This window comes from Nuphar pumila, chromosome 12 (assembly GCF_984573655.1).
Source record: "Nuphar pumila chromosome 12, dmNupPumi1.hap1.1, whole genome shotgun sequence".
Taxonomy (NCBI): Eukaryota; Viridiplantae; Streptophyta; class Magnoliopsida; order Nymphaeales; family Nymphaeaceae; genus Nuphar; species Nuphar pumila.
The window spans coordinates 93,751,431-93,769,308 of record NC_143260.1 but is presented as its reverse complement, the minus strand read 5'-3'; the positions used below and the strand labels follow the sequence as shown (position 1 = coordinate 93,769,308).

General features: G+C 37.0%; 1 protein-coding gene across 3 annotated transcripts in view; it reads left to right on the top strand.

Annotated features, from left to right (window-relative positions):
- LOC149821201 (uncharacterized) overlaps nt 1–17,878 on the top strand; it is an 82,595-nt gene that overhangs the window by 9,819 nt on the left and 54,898 nt on the right. For all 3 annotated transcript variants that reach the window (XM_089982798.1, XM_089982797.1, XM_089982796.1), the window contains exons 2-3: nt 921–1,142; nt 5,720–5,815. In XM_089982798.1, coding sequence (XP_089838924.1) covers nt 921–1,142; nt 5,720–5,815 — 318 coding nt within the window. The remainder of the gene's footprint in view (nt 1–920; nt 1,143–5,719; nt 5,816–17,878) is intronic.

The window sequence follows — 17,878 nt, the reverse complement described above, 5'->3', positions numbered from 1 at the left end:
GTTCAATAATTTTAAATTCCATATTATAGGAGGTGACTACTTCGTATTACTATGTCACTCTCCCTATATTTCATACAATGTTCGTGGTAACATAGTTTTAAGTTTCGGAGAAGGATGAGCACAAGTTGCACAACCACTGCAAAAGGCACAACCTGCCCAGGAGTTGCCATAGATAATCCTGTATTCCAAAGATGAAATGGTTGATGAAGGCCAATAGGACAATTTGGATGCCGTGAATGAGCTTTTGAAGATCTACATTTCAAGTATTAAGTAGTGGTTAGGTTTTAAGGTTTGGGTGTTTAGAGTCAGATCGGAATAACTAGAATATTAAAAATTTAGGGTATTAGGTGAAACGGATGTGTCATGATTTATGAACAATGAGATTTTCAGGAGTGTTGAGACTATTTTTTAGTTATTTATAATTGTATTTGTTGACCCTAACTTGTATATTTGCTGCATCATTTAGCTTCATTCATAACCAATATTATGTATTTTTCATTTTTTTAGGATTATGTTTCTCAATTAACGATTTATACGATGATACTTTTTTCTTATAATTATGATACGTGTGTTACGATATGCATTTTGCAACATTGATTAAGACAAAAATTCAGGATGACCTTTTCGAGCCACTAAGTTATCCTGCATCAAATTAAAATGCAATTAGGAAAAAGTAGCATTTCAACTATTTTTTAATGTACATTGGTACAACCAGGGATCTGTGCACACATATGCAGGCAGATTATTTCAACTCGTATACATGCGGCTTGTGCATTTTGTGCCCATACTTTTATCCTCAAAGGTTTACAATGGAATGCAACTGCTTCAGCCTATGGTTTCTGTTTCTATTTGGTGTTTCATGCTGTGTGACTTGTTCAAGTATGTTTTTTGTATCATATGCTCACATTTCAAAATTGCAGGTTGCTCGAAATTTTAGAAGTTTTAAGCATACGGTTAAAAGGCTAGAAGAAGTTTCTGTCTCTTGCAGAGGGTCAGAAAGAGTGCAACTGCTGAAAAGATGGTTGGTTGCTCTGAAAGAAATTGAAAGTATATCTGAAAATTCTGCTGAGAGCAGCGAAAAAGTTGCAGAGTCACCTAATTCTCCTGATGTCATGGACTTATCTCCAAGAAAGGCTTCTCTTGTAAGTAAATAGTGTGACTAATCATTATTTTTGACATGGTGTTAAGTCAACCACACTAAGGTCCATTTCTGTCCAAAAGTAGATTCAGTTAACCCTAACTAAGTCCAGTTTTATTTATATTATATATAAAGAATGCACACACATACATGTCCAAAAGTAGATTCAGTTAACCCTAACTAAGTCCAGTTTTATCTATATTATATATAAAAAATGCACGCGCACACACACACACACACACACACACACATATATATATCCACACCTCCGCACCAGTGTGGTGTTATTTTTTTATTGATGAGGAATAGCAATCGTAGATTGTTAATTTGATTTATTTTATGATGAATTGATGATATGATAATTGTTTTTATTTCATTAGTGTTAACTTAAAACTGTTAATATATATATACCATCCCCGCACCCCCGCACCCAAGTTTTTTAAAGTGCCACATCACCACATCCACAGCCATATCCGCACCCCCACCTATGTGACATAGCTTACAATCTATGCACCCATCTTAGGACCAGTTCATTCGCATCACTTTCTGCTATGCAGATTTTTTCTCGCTGAGGCCTGAAACTTGGACAATACCATGGGTGACTCCAAGTGTCTTACTCGCATGGGTGCGGGTGCGACGCAAGTCCGGTGCCCTGTTAGAATAGTCCATGTTACATAGCTTGTAAGGTTGGTTAGTTATGCTTGGCAGGGATGGAAACATGTCGGGTTTGATGTGTATCATGTTGATCAGATCTGGTTTTGGCTTATGGAATGGTGGGTTAGGATCTGGATCCAATCTATGTTCTAAGAAGTAGGGGACTGATTTTTATGTTGTGATATGCTAGATTGAGAAAACAAGGTCTTTGCATGTGAAAGATAGAGAACTGGTCATATCTGATTTGAATGTGAACTTAAATCTAATGGAAAACTTTGATCAGAATTGGTTCAATCAGATAAGTTTGAAATTGATCTGGACAATCAAGTATCTCCTATTTTTGAGTTTAAATCTGAGAAAAATGTGCCAGATCCAGGTGAGATATCTGATGAACCTGATCCATTTTGATCTGTTGTTGAAACTACATTGTAGAAAAGAGTGAAAACTAAAGTAACACTGCAAATGGAAAAAATCAATGCAAAAAATGCTACATTTATGATATATAAATAGATAGCTTTGTTAGTTTAGACTTTGTAATGTCAATAACATAGTGTCACTAATTTCGACTTACCAGGTTTTCAATTTCTTTATCATCAAAATAAGCTATGATAGCCCTATGATAACATTTTCTCGAAGATTGTGTGTTTCTTTGAATTGTATTTTATTCTATTCTTGTCTTGAGAAAATGTCAAGGTCTAAGAAATCCAACATTTTTTGCAAAGTTCTCATGCGAAAAAAGCCTTGCTGATGTCATCATGAGAATGAAATAAAAAATAAAAAAATCATTGGAATGTTCATAGTGACTTGATTCTCAGTGTTTAATTTGTTATTTATTCAAATCTACAAGCTGACAATTTACGAACATGAGTTAAGGCTCTTTTAGATGAATTATGGAACCTTATTTATGAATTATCACTGCTTGCGTTTCATTATTCAAAGCTACAAGCTGACAATTTACGAACATGAGTTAGGGCTATAAACTGGTTATTGGAGTTCAAAAGGCTCTTTTAGATGAATTTTGGAACCTCAAAATCCAATTTTCCACCAATGTTTTAAAACCTAGTGACTCGAGAATCGACTCAGCAATGGTTGACTCAACTCAGTGACTCGACCCTGTCATGTTAACTTTTAAATGCATAGAATTGATAGATATATGTAGATGATTACATATATATGTGTAGATGATATACAGCTATATAAGTGTACATACACATATTATGTAAAATATACAAATTATGTACTCATATGTACTACATTTGTATGACTCCGCTAAGTCATAAGCTGAACTAGCTGAGTCATATGAAAACTCAGCTGACTCCGCTGAGTCTTGCGAAAATCCTGGTCATTAACATTTTTGACCAGGTGACTGGCCGAGTTGACGGCGTGTTTTTAATCACTGCTTTCCACAGTTCAACTGTGCCAAGTAGCATGATTAAAGTCAGATTAATGTAGTGTTTATCCTTCTGTAATAACCACCTTGCTTTTAGTAATGATTTCTATTTTTTCTGACAAGGTAAGTTCAAGGATGTAGCTTCATATGGGTCATCCATGTTGAAAAGAAGCACTGAAAATGGGATCAAATATTACTCTTTTAGTTGTCACATATGCTGTTGTATGCGTGATCTATAAATTAGTGGGGCATATTAACTAACATAACCTTTATCATTGATATGTAGCTATAATAAAATTATGTTTTATCTGTATTAGCAGTTGGCTAGAAGATCACAAATTCTTTGTGATCGTTATAGGAAATTATTTGCTTTATTTATGACTAAGTGCCAGATTTAGTAGATGTCATGCATGAAAATATAAATGGAACAGAAAAGCCCTCTTTGGAACTTAGTGGAAAAAATGATCTCAAATATGGAAAAAATCTGTTATTAATAATGAGATGATGAAGAATAGGTATTTTTTGGAGTTGTACCCTGGGAGATTTACTCTTAATATACATGGAAAAGTGCAACTGGAGTGTTGTGCGATCGTAGAATGCCATTGCGGTTGAAGGAAAAGTTTTATAGGACGACAATTAGGCCCGCTTTACTATATGGTACGGAATGTTGGGCTGCCAAGAGACATCATATTCAAAAAATGAGTGTAGCTGAGATGCGTATGCTTAGATGGATGTGTGGAAATACAATAAAAGATAAGATTCGAAACGAGGAGATACGTAAGAAGGTAGGCGTTGCATCCATTGAAAATAAGACGAGAGAGAATCGTTTACGGTGGTTTGGACATATTCGGCGAAGGCCTAATGATGCTTCAGTTAGAAGGATGGAGAAATGGGAAAATATATTAGTTAAAAGAGGTCGGGGTAGGCCTAAGAAGACTTGGATGGAGATGATAGAAAAGGATATGAATGCCTTGAACCTCACCGAGGACATGGCATTGAATAGAAATGATTGAAGAAGGATTCATGTGGAAGACCCAGAATGATTTTCTTTTTTGGTTCATATCGCCGACCCCAATTGTTTTGGGATGAAGGCGTAGTTGTTGTTGTTTGTTGTATACATGGAAGACTTCAGATTTCATAAGGGTAGACCGATGAATGTAAATGGTACCTCTAAATATGCCACTATGGCAGAAAGTGATAATACTTACAGAGCCAGTAATGGAATAATAATGAATTGGAAATTAGCAAAATTTCAAAATGGCACCTAAGTTTTTGGATAATTAAAAAAACAACATAATATTTGAAAAAATTTCAAGAAGACACCAAAGTTTTGTTTATGTAGATCAAAAGCAAACTCTTTTAAAATTAACTGCAGTTACTACTTACCTATCTTGGGTTACTACAAAAATATTATCATTTAACCTCCAACAATTAGAATATACTCTTGGACTCTTATGCAACATAAGCTTGCGAAACATGTGAACTACCTTCTCCCACTTTTTTAGGATCTGTCAGGCTTGTACAGAAAATATGGTCACTGATTTCATCCTAAGCTTTTGTAAGATAAATATGCTTGTAATTGCAAAATCTCAAACTTATGAAGTTTATCATCAGTGAGAAGGTGAGTCTCCCCAGCAGGTTGAAGTGTCACCATTTCTCATGGTGCATGATACTTAGGCCAAATCAGCTTATGGAACGGTAAAAGTATTTATCTCTCTCTCTCCAAGTTGGACAGAGTGTTGTCGGGTTAATGATGACTTTCTGTAATATTGTGTAGCAAGGAAATTGTGGCTTCGTGGATTGAATAAGACAAAATAGACTTTTGTTTTTCCTCCAACTGGCCTTCTAGTTAGTTGTTCCATCACTAATAAGAATAAGGTGACACCCGGTCTCCTTGTCTTATTCCCTTCTAGCTTTGAACAAGTAACTGGGAACACCATTAACCATAATTTTTTCCACCAACTACGGTGAAAATTTTAGAGAAATTTCTTAAATACCCCAACCAACTCTATCATGAACTTTGGCCAAATCCAATTCGAAGATAATGTTATTCTTACTTTTATTCATGCAATACACCAACTCATGTGCAATGAGAATGCTTTCTTGGATTGTATGAAATAAATTTGGATACAAAATAACAATGGCTAATAAGTCTGATTTCTGAAAGTTTAGAAGCTTCCGCACTTTTTTAGGACTATTAGTAATATTGATTCTCTTAAGGCTCTTCCCAATGATGAAGAAATTTTTAATTGCTCTGCTCATATTATGGTAAATGTTGTTCATCTATATTTGGTGTTGAAATTGAATAACTTGTCTTCAATTCTGGCTTCACGCTATAAGTAATAAAAAAGCAAAAAGGATTATATTATGGCCAATTCTGATAGTATTGATTAGTATGAATTATTGTGTTGGTTGCTACACTTTGTTTTTACATTTTTATTCACGCCAGAGATTTGTTCTCTTTTTTGCATTAATGTAAACTCAACTCTAGCATATTGCTTGATATTGTGAAATTCTTATTGTTGTTATGGGAGTAGGTATTATTTTATGATTCTGATGTTGGTGGGGAGCCCATGACCTTTCGGGATGTTTTTCTTCACAGCCAAGCTCTTGAAGGCATAACACTGAACATGGTGTGTTTATTCATTTGGAGATTACCTCAACGATTTAGCTTTAATTCTTTTGACATCCAAGCATTCATTCTCATTATTTCTTTCTTTTTGTTTGGCTATTTTATTTTACTGTAAAGTGTAAATACATTTAAGGTCATTGTTTTCTTTTTATGACCTCCCTAAGGTCAGTGAATGAAATTTGTCTAGAGTGCTGATATAATTTTGGCCTCTCATTTTTTATCAGAAGGAATATTGTCTAATCATCATTATCACATTTAAAAGAATTGAAATTTGAATTTTTGGCATCCCTAGTGGATGCTTTTATACTGCCAAAGGCAAACATCACCATGTACATTTTCAGATAAGTTTTCTTTTTGTCAATGTTTGTCCAATTTCTGAAAAAAATTATAGAATCCAAGAATTAGTATGAGAGATTGACATTTTCTACCATGTTATGCCCATTGTTTCATGGAGACTGCAAAGGTGTTGAAAATCATGTCAACATGGACATTTGACTTCAGCCTAACATCATTCTAGGCCAACTTTTTTGTCTGTGTGTTGTTCTTAGCAGAGAATGTGCATAACCAAATAAAAAAAAACAAATAATGTTCAAAATATATAATGATAGCATCAAGCAGTCAAAACATTGAAGAACTTTCATCTTCTTATTTTAATGGCAAAATGGTGGTGGCTTAGAGGTTTTCTGTTTATTTTATGGACCAACAGAAAAGCATTCCTGTTTAAGGATGTTCTATGAAAGCTTTGAATAAAGTGGGTTTGTTTTATTTACTTTGGTGGCAATGTGCCTGGCCATACTCAGATAACATTAATTTGTTTCTTGGCTATTTGCTTGTTTTGGGTATCAATTTTCACATCGGACATTGCTTTAATGTGGACTGGCGCCTTCATCAAGATGATAATTGAGCTATTATTTAATAACAGAGGGGCGCCTCTTTTTGTAGCATTTGACTAGTTTGGGTGTTCCTCCTCACCCTCCTAATGGGTGGATGCTATCTTAATGTTCAGATCTGCTTTCACCAACTTTCATAGGCTTCCACTGCATAGGTATATCAGCCTTGATTCATCCATAAATGCCTTGAGTCAACCATTGTTTTCTTATTAAGTTTAGCAAGTGTTGTAATAGTTTTAAACACATACTTTTGGTTGTTCATTTGCATTTTTTCCAATTAAATCTTAGGGCATGTTTTTGCTAAGGGATGTCTTTAGAGGCCCATTGGATGCTTGTGTGCTTGATAACATTTAGTCTTAGTTGACAAGATACTTATCCTTTCCAGTAGAATTGCACTTATCAGAGTACTCTCTAGATCCATATTGACATGATCTCTACACAAACAATTGGAACATCACATTGAGTCACTCGCTTATTTGCAAAGACCGTCGACTTGATAAATTGGAAATATTTCAAGAGGGCCAATGATATGCAGGAGTTCTGGCATTAGAAGGCTTCACCTTTTGAGCCTATCTTTAATTAAAGTAATGGTGTTGGAGGTTAATTTAGGAAGATGAACAATGGTGGCAAAATTAGTTATGACCAATATGAAATCATTGGCCTCAAAGTGAGAATACTAAGGGCCCATTTGGATGACACTCAAAACCTGTTTTCAGACCCCCCCCCCCCTGATTATTTTAGTTTGGCCATTTCCAGCTAGTGACCAACCAAAAAATGGGCCGACCATTTTTATTTTTTTGCCTTTTCTTTAACAGCTTGCCATTTTCCGGCCACCCACTGGTTGGAATTTAGTTCTGACTGTTAACATATGTACATATAAATATATATCTATACATATACTTATATATATATACATATATATATACATATATATATATAAGTATATATATATACATATATGTATATATATACGTATTTTCTTTTTTCTTTTCTCCTGTACACCCAAAACCCCGATAGGGGTATTTTGGTAAAATCCATGCACTTTTTACTTTTTAGGTTTTTCATTTTTCTTTCTTTTTATCTTTTTTTATTTTTCATTAATGTAGGACCACAAGGGGCCCCACCCATCTAGTCGTTGGGGCTCCCAACGACTAGAAGGGAGCCCCCTTGTGGTCCCTCTCTCTTGCATTTGATCCTCTATAAATAGAGGGCTTTCCCTCTTGTAATGCTATGGGTTTTTCAACCCTATTCTCTTCTTCTTCAATAATATTTGCTTTTGCCGTTTAGGCACTTTACCCCTTAGTGGGTTACGTATGCACTTTAAGTGCTTGTGTTCTTGGCTCCTTGTCTAAAGAGTGCTTTGCATTGTTGGTGCTTCCGCTAGTTTCATTACATGGTATCAGAGCAAGGTTGGTGATCTTGCCTCTCTTCTTGTAGGTGCATTGGAAAGCGTGCCTCTCAATCTTTTGAAGGTACCAAAGGTTATTCTTGGCATCTATGGAGCGCGAATCAAAAGTGGAGCTCTCTTTTAAGCTCAATGGATCCAATTATCTTATGTGGGCCACCGCTATGGAAAACCACCTAAGAGTTAAGAAACTTTGGGGTTTTGTTATGAGAACTACTCCCGAACCTTCTCTTGTGCTCACTAAAATTGAAGGTGAGGTTGAAAAAGCTTTAAATGGCGATGGGCGCATCAAAGTTATTAATGATCACCAATCCAAAGTAGAAGATTGGGAAAGTAACCATGCCAAAATCTTGGAATGGTTCATGAACAATGTTGACCTCAAGAATTGTGCCAATATTGATAAGTTTAGAAGAGCCAATGAGGCATAGTTCTTTCTCAAGGGTATGTATACCCAAAATGATCTAGCTAGACAATTTTTTTGTCAAGAAAAAATTAGGTCTACTAGACAAACGGATATGAGTGTCCACGATTACTTTAGTGCGTTAACCCCTCTTTGGGATGAACTTGCTCTTCTTAAGCCCAAGTGGGTGGCTCCGAAAGATATTGAGCTAAGAAGAGAACAAATTGAAAATGAGCATTTCTTTTAATTTCTTCATGGGCTTCGGCCAAAATTTGAACAAGTTAGGGCATCTCTTCTTCATAGAAGTAAAGCCTTACCTATTGAAGATGCTCTTGCTGAAATATGCCAAGAGGAAACTCGTCTTGGCATAAGTATTAAGAGTGATGAAATTTTGGCCATTACTAGGCCCGGATCAAATGTTAAAACCTATAGACCTTCCCATTTTTTAAAAAATAATGGGTATAGAAAGAGAGTGATTTGTCACTATTGTAATGAACCAGGGCATATTAAGCCGGTTTGTCCAAAGCTCAAAGGAAAGGTGGCCGCGGTTGGAGAAAATTCTCCAAAGAAGGAAGAAGAAAATACCAATGGAGGAGATATCAAAGAAACTCTTAGCCATATTTCAGAAGTTCTCCAACATCTTCTCAAGGTTTCCTCACCATCAACATCAAGAGCCGCCATAGCCTATTCTTCATCACCTCCAGGTATGTGGATACTAGACTCTGGTGCTTCTTTTCATATGACATCTCATAAAAACTCTCTTTCTAATGTTTTTTTCTGAACCCATATCTTCTTATGTGTCAACGATCGATGGGACATCTTTAAAAATTGAAAGTATTGGAACACTTGATTTAAAATCCTCTCAAAACTTTTTTGTTCCAAAAGTAAGAGTAGTTCCAAAAGTTAACCTAAACCTTATTTCCGTTTCCCAAATTACCGATCATGGATGCCAAGTCTCTTTTTCACCTAAAGATTGTACCGTACATGATCTCCAGTCAAGGAAGCTGATTGGGCAAGGCCATAAGAGGGGCAATCTTTATTTTATGGATTTTTTGACTCTTCCATCCAAGTCATTTTGTAATTTTGTAAATGACAAAAGTATTGAAGTTTGACATAAGAGACTTGGTCATCCGAATTTTTTAAAGATGTCTTTTTTTCCTTTTTTGGACAATACTTGTAAAGACAAACACATGACTTGTAAAGATTGTATTTTTTGGAAATCTAAAGCTATTCCATTTCCTCAAAGAAATCATGTTCCTACTTGGACATTTGAGCTTGTTCATTCTGATGTATGGGGACCCTCTCCTGTTGTATCTAAAGGAGGTTTTTCATATTACATAGTTTTTGTTGACGACTTCACTCGATTTACGTGGATTTACTTCCTAAATCGCAAATCTGAGGTTTTTTTTTCAAAGAATTTCATGCAATGGTTAAAAATCAATTTTTAAGAAACCTATCCATTCTTAAATCTGATTTAGGAGGCGTGTATATGTCCAATGACTTTCAAAACTACTTAAAAGAAAACTGAATTTGTCATCAACATTCTTGTCCAAACACTCCGCAACAAAATGATCTTGCGGAAAGAAAACATAGACACGTAATTGAGACCACAAGAACTTTATTAGTTTCCAAGAACATTCCAAAATCTTTTTGGCCCGAAGAGGTTCTAACCTCAACATATCTAATCAATAGAACCCCTTCATCCTCTTTGAAAAATCTTTCTCCGTTTGAAAAACTTTACAATATGTCTCCCGATTATAAAAGACTAAGAATTTTTGGATGTAAATGCTTTGTCCTAACTCACAAAAACGATGAACTTTCTTCAAGGGCAATTGAATGTATTTTCTTAGGATATGGTGAAAAACAAAAAGGCTACCGATGTCTTGACCTATTAAACAACAAACTTTATATCTCAAAAGATGTCACAAAATGGTTTTTCGCATAATCTAAATGAAAATGTTGATTATTCCTTTTTGTTTGACTTGTTACCTCAAGAAAAAATTATAGATGAACATGTTGAAACTATTGAATCTTGTGAAACTCTCATCGAGGATCATTTTGAGCCTCCAGATAATGTGCAACATGACCTACAAGAAAATATACCAAGTCACACACAAGTTTGTTCTAGAAGGAATGAAAGTAATCCTCCTTGTGCCCTTGAGAAATTCTCTCAAAACGAGTCAATAGAAGAATCCTCTCAAAGAAGATCAAATCGTATTTCTAAAATACCTAATAGATTTGTATCTTATGATTCTTTTTCTCCAAATTTTCGAGCCTGTTTGTTAGCTCTTCACTCTTTTCATGAATCATCTCATTATAGCGATGCTAAACAATATGCTTATTGGAATGAAATAGGGTTACCGGAAGCGCCTAGCTAAAAGGGGAAGCGCGCTTCGGAAGCGCGAAACGCCGCGCTTCCGAAGCGTGGGGGGAAGCGTCCCCCTTTTTTGGGAAGCGCGCTTCCCTTTAATGGGGGACACGTTTCCCTTTAATGGGGGACACACTTCCCTTTAATGGGAAGCACGCTTCCCATCACGCTTCCCCCTCGCTTCCCCTATTTTTTTATTTTTTTTGTATTTTTTAATTTTTATTTTTATTTTTTTCGCTTCCCCCTCGCTTCCGAGACGCTTCCTAGGTCGCTTCCGAGACGCTTCCTAGGTCGCTTTCGAGACACTTCCCGAATCGGTCCTAAGTGGTCCCACGCTTCCTAAAATTTTGAAAGTGCCTCGCTTCCCGCTCCCGCTTCCTCAACTGGCAACCATGGAATGAAACAATGAAACTTGAACTTAATGCACTTAAAAAGGCTCAAACTTGAGAAATCATTGATTCTCCTAATGACAAGAAACCCATTGGATGTAGATGGGTTTTCAAAGTAAAAACTAAGAGTGATGGTTCTTTAGAAAGATTTAAGGCTCAATTAGTAGCCAAAGGATATGCTCAAGAATATGGGGTGGATTATGATGAGAGTTTTGCCCCTGTTGCTTGAATGACTAGTGTTCGAGCCCTTATTGCAATAGCTTCTATTAAAAAATGGCCTATTTTTTAACTTGACGTTAAGAATGCCTTTTTAAATGAAAATCTGAGTGAAGAAGTTTATATGGAACCACGCCTTGGCATGAATTTAAATGGTAAAATTTTGAAATTAAAAAGGCTTTATATGGTCTTAAGCAAGCTCCTAAAGTTTGGTATGACAAGTTTAATAATGTATTAATTAATTTGGGATTTATTTCTTGTTATACCGACATTGCTCTTCTTGTTAAGAAAACAGGCGACTCCATTGTTATTCTACTTCTGTATGTTGATGATATGATCATCACTGGAAGTGACAAAAATGGAGTAAATGATGTTAAGTCCATGTTAAAGAAAACTTTGGATTTTTGAGATATTTTTTAGGTATTGAAATGACATACTCTCCGCGAGGATATATTCTATCTCAAATGAAATTAGCAGCAAACATCTGTACCAAGTCAGGAGTATCTGATGAAAAGAAAGTTGAAACTCCTGAAGTTATTAATGCAAAGTTGAGACTTGAGGATGGCATTCTACTTGAGGATCCCACCCCTTATCATCAATTGATTGGATCCCTTAATTATCCATCACCCGTCCTGATATAGCTCATGCGGTTCATGCTCCAAGCTGATTTCAGCATGCGCCTATTATAGTTCACATGGCGGCCGTGATGCGAATTGTGCGATACATAAAGAATACCATCTCCAAAGGGCTTTTCTTATCCTCCTCATCTCTTGAATTAACTGCTTTTACTGATGCTGATTGGGGAGAAAATCCCAATGATCGAATCTCAACTACTGGGTTTTGCATTTTTTGAGGTGAATCTTTCATTTCGTGGAGATGTAAGAAGCAACAAAAGGTTTCACTATCATCCACTGAAGCTGAATATCGTGCCATAACAATGACAACTATGAAAATCGTATGGCTTATAAGTCTTCTCTGTGACATGGGCGTTCTCATTACATCTTCCACCAAGATGTATTGTGATAATAAAAGCGCAATCTACATTGCAAGCAATCATACATTTCACAAGCGGACCAAGCATATTGAAATGGATTGCCATTATGTTCGAGGCGAATATCTCAGAGGAACTATCACATTAGTATATGTTACTTCAGAATATCAGTTGACTGACTTCTTCACCAAAGCGCTTCCAACTCCGCATTTTTTTCTTCTTCTCAGCAAACTTTTAGTCTTCTCCCCGTAAAGTTTGAGGAGGTGTGTTAAAATATGTACATATAAATATATATCTATATGAAAAGATTATCACGACTGGGTTTTAGTTGTATTTAAACACATGCTCATTAATGACATGTAAATTCCATACTTTGTGTAAAGGGTGTTTTTATACCCTAATAAAAGTGTACATGTGTATATCTAATACAGAATACAGCAAACCCAAATTGAGTGGGTTTTCTGCAGCCATCAATATCTCTCTCCCTCTATGCTTCTCTTTCTCTTTTGTTGAAGGTGGGATACCATTTCTAACATGGTATCAGAGCAACAGATCCCTTGAAGATTGTGTCCATCCTCCTTGCTATTCTCTAAAGGTATTTTTCTCTTTATTCTCATTGTCTCTTCCTTTCTTCCCAATCCAACGATTTCTTCTTATACAGTTTGTTTCCTCTTTCTCTATTCCTTTCTTCATACAACATATTCTTTTCTGATTTCTCCCATAAAATATTCTTTTTCTTTTCTAACCCCACAAATCTGAATTCATGTTTGCGTGATTTCAAAATTTAAAATCACGTCAAACCCGTCCCTTATCTTTCCTCATAATTAACGTCAGAACCAGTGTTGTGAAAAGCGTTGAGGCGTAGCGAGGCGCTCCACCAAAATCTGAGGCGAGGCGTAAGCCTCAATTTTTTTTAAAATCATAATTTTTACATTAAAATATAATATATAAGAGTCTATTCTTATTATTTTGACTATGTTGGACACATCCATGGAATCATATTTGGCCAACACGACCTTCGCCGCATGAGCTTCAACTAAGGGGTTTGGAACCAACAAAGGATAGCAAACATTTTCCCTCATGTATATATTTCATTTGTGCCTAGACTTGGACATGGACCCGATTAACTTATATCTGGTTGGACCTTGGATCCATTATAAACCAGACCCGCTTAACTGGATAGTCTAATAAGGGGAGCAGATCGGGTCATGCTGAACATGAGCGTTTTTGCTCATGACATCGTGGCCATCCTATTTGCATTTTAAAGAGCTCAAAAGTCAACAAAACCACGTGGCATTCATCCAAAATGCAAATAGACGGCCACGATGTCCACATGAGCAAAAACGCTCATGTTCAGCATGACCTGATCTGCCCCCCTTTCCTGTGGACCGCAACGTCTCCATCACCATAGCTTATGGTTACGCATGCTTTCTTCCTCTGACTGAAAATTTTATAAACAGATTTTGGCTGCAATCTGAAGGCTTCCGATCCCTAATTTCCATTATTTAATCTTATTTTCTTCATTCTTTATAACAATCCCAAATCTCGAATCCCTGTTCTTCTGAAGTCTCTTCACCCATACCGAGTTCGTTGCTGTCCCTTCTGATCTCCAAAGTAAGATTAAAAAAGGAAGAAAGTTTTTTCCTTCTCTCCGTTGCTCGATTCGTATGAAGAAGGCCGAGAGTCGGTGAAGGAAATGGAGGGAATCGACAATCGCTCTTTCTCCATACTCTTCTTTGCTTCCTTCATCCTCCTCCTCTTCCTCTTCGCGGCGAATTCGCCGGAAAATTTCTGGTCCGAGGCTGCGAAACTTCCTGACGATGAAGGTAAGCGTTTCACTCCCTCTCTTTTTTTGTTTTTTCTTATTTTTTCTTCTAATTTTGAGATGAAGCTATCGCCTAGATCCGTATATCGTTCCCTACACTCGAAATGATGAGGCCATTGCTGATGTTTCCTATGGTGTCGACGTTTCGGAGCTCACCGATGCAGTAGATTTGGATAGCGACCCCATTTGACCAAAACAAGGTGAGGCGCGTACGCCTCACCTTGAAGCGTGCCTCGCCCTGAGGCGTACGCCTCAAGGCGTATGAGGCGTGCACCTCAGGGCTTTTGCACCTTATGCCTGCGCCTCAAGGCACAAAGCCCCTCGCCTTGAGGCGAGGCACGCTTTTTGCGCCTTGAGGCGCGCTTTTAATAACACTGGTCAAAATTGAATCTGACCTGTCTACTTCTGTACATTCGCTGTACTTCCTTGATTGATTAATATCATTCTGTCTACCTCTCAACTTTGGATTTTTCCCTTTTAGAAAGAAAATACGATTAGATAAAACACATTATTTTCATATTAACGTGCCTTCTTACTGATTGATCCATATTTCCTTTAGAGCAGTTTCTTTTCTTTCTCACTGCATATTCTGTTTTCTGTCTCGGGTCTGCAGGTAAAAAAAAAAGAAACAACAGCCGAGTTTTGAGTTTACTTTGTTTGCTCTAAAAGTGATTTCTCTTTCTGGTCTCTTAATCCTTCTTGTTTTTCACCCATTGACTATGGACTCATTCCCTTCTTCTCACTCTGACCTATCTTCCAACTTTCTCAGTCAGCTTGTGTTTGAGAAACTGAACAATTCCAACTTTTTAACCTGGAAGAAATAAATCATCCCATTCATAAGGAGTCAGAATCTTTCTGGACATCTGGATGACTCTGTTCCTGTCCCTCCAGAATTCTTATCACAAGAAGGCAAGAATGGAGAAGGTGAAACTTCAATTACATTTGTTAGAAATCCAGAGTATGTATCCTGGATGAAGCGAGATCAAGCTTTGGTTGCCTACATCACTTCCACTCTGTCATAGGAGGTGCTTGTGGCAATCCCAGATGACTGCTCAGCTATGTAGTTATGGCATTGTCTTGTTCAGACATATTCGTGGGTTGTGCTGTCAATGACAAAGATATGGTGCAACAGACTTTGAGTGGGCTGGGACCCGATTATCACATGATGGATACTTCTTTGCTGTGTTTGCCAGACTTGCCTACTTTTGAAGACCTTCGTGCTAAGCTCTTATAATATGAGATGACCTTGAAGGGATTCTCCGAAGGTATTCACAATCCCATTGGAGCACATGAGGTCCTTTCCACATGTGTTACTTATGGTCGAGGACGTGGCAGGTGTGAATATCGGGAAAGGGAAGAGAAGAATGTACAAGGAGCTCGTGGAATTTTACCTACTCCCAGTATGTCTCCTAATCTGCAAAGGCAAAGGACGATACCTACCTGCTTTCTCTGCAACAAAAGGGGGCACATCAAAGCAAATTGCTGATATAACCCGCAAAAATCGAGGGAAACAATTGGAGACAAGAAAGTGACCATATACATTGAAGAATACTGGGGAAGTCAAGGAGTTGTTGTTATCTGCCTTGGCTGAATTGAACATCAAACAAAATGATCACGGTACTTGGTATATTGATTCTGGTGCAGCCACCCATGTTACTAGTGATGCTGGTAAGCTCCTAAATCTTGCTCCTTATGTTGGTAGAAATAGTATCGTCACTGGAGATGGGTCTCATCACCATATTTCGCACATTGAAAATTCTGTAATTCCTATGTCCAACTCTTCTCTTTCTCTTTAAAATGTCATTCATGCTCCTAATATCAAGAAAAATATTGTTTCAGTCTCTAAACTTGTCGATGACATTAATGCTTTAGTCGAGTTTACCCTTTTTTCTGTTCATGTTAATGACCTTCACACGAGGAAAACATTCGCTGAAGGAAAATGACAAGGGAATATTTACGTGTTTCAAGATAATCCTTCCTCTCGTGTTCAACCTGTTGATTCCATCTTGAAGCTCACATCATCATCTTCAGCTTCTCCTGAGAGTGTTTTTAATCTTTTTGAATGTATTGAGCTGAATCTTTGGCATGGTCGTCTGGGTCATTGTAGTAGTCATTTTATTGATATGCTTGTTTCAAGCAGTCTTATTCCCAAGTCAAGTTTGAGTTTAAGTGTCGATAATAAAAAATGTTCTAGTTGTCTTCAGTGTAAGAGTCATGTTCTCCCATTTCATTCCATTAATAAAAGAGCTTCAAGAACATTTGAAATTATATGGTCTGATGTTTGGGGTCCCGCTCCAGTTCCTTCCATGTTTGACACTAGATATTATCTCATTTTTGTTGATAGCTATTCTCGATATACATGGATCTTCTTCATGAAAAGTAAATCTGAAACCTTCAAATTGTTTCAGAATTTTCATAACTTTGTTCAAAATAAATTCTCTGAGAATATTACGTGTTTCCAATGTGATGGCGGGGTGAGTTCTCTTCAAATGACTTTATTAATTTTTTATAGACAAATGGAATAAGTAGGCAGGTGTCTTGCCCTCATACACCTCAACAGAATGAGATTGCTGAACGAAAGCATCACCATATTGTTGAAAGTGCAATGAACATGATGCATGATAGTAATCTTCCTGTTACCTTGTGGGCAGAGGGCTTTCATACAACAGTCTATGTCATAAACCGATTGCCCATGAATATCTTGAAAAACAAATCACCTCATTTTTCTTTGCATGGTGTGCATCCAAATTATCATGATTTGCGTGTATTTGGGTGTGTATGTTATGTTCATATTGACAGTTCAATGCGACACAAGTTTTAGGATAAAGCCTTACAGTGCAGATTTGTGGGATATGCTGATGATTACAAACGATATAGATGCTATGATCCCGTGAGCAAACACATCAAGATATCCAGAAATGTTGTGTTTGATGAATCCAATTTTGGTCATAATGTAGACACTCCTCCTGAAATTGAAACTTACCACCCTTGGCTGAACTCAGATCTCTTTTCTAGTATTGACAATGTTTGCTCTACAAACTGTAATCAAAGAGACGAGGCAAACGTGTCTACTGCTGTGCAAAGAACTCAGGAAAGTGTGATCTCTGAATCATCATTGATTCCCGAAAGGTATAAAGGTATTGCTTACTCTCGACGTGAGAAGGAGATCTTCCCCAACCCTAATCAGGAGTTGAATTCTCCTTCTGCTTCCATTCAATCACCTGTACACATAAGGTTTACCCGGACTCGGCATCCTATTGATAGGTGGATAGTTATGAGAACTTCACAATGAATTTTCAACTTTTCTTAACCGTCTTAGGCAAAGAAGATCAGCCCACCACGTTTTATCAAGCAGTAAATTCTAAAAGATGGATTGAAGCTATGAACAAAGAAATGAAGGCTCTTCATGAGTGTGGCACTTGGGATATAATTCTCAGACCACACAATCGAAATATGGTTGGTTCAAAGTGGGTGTATAAGATAAAGTATAAGCCGGATGATACTATCAAGCGATACAAGGCTCGACTGGTTGCCAAAGGCTTCACACAGGAGCCAGGACAAGACTATGATGAGACCTTCA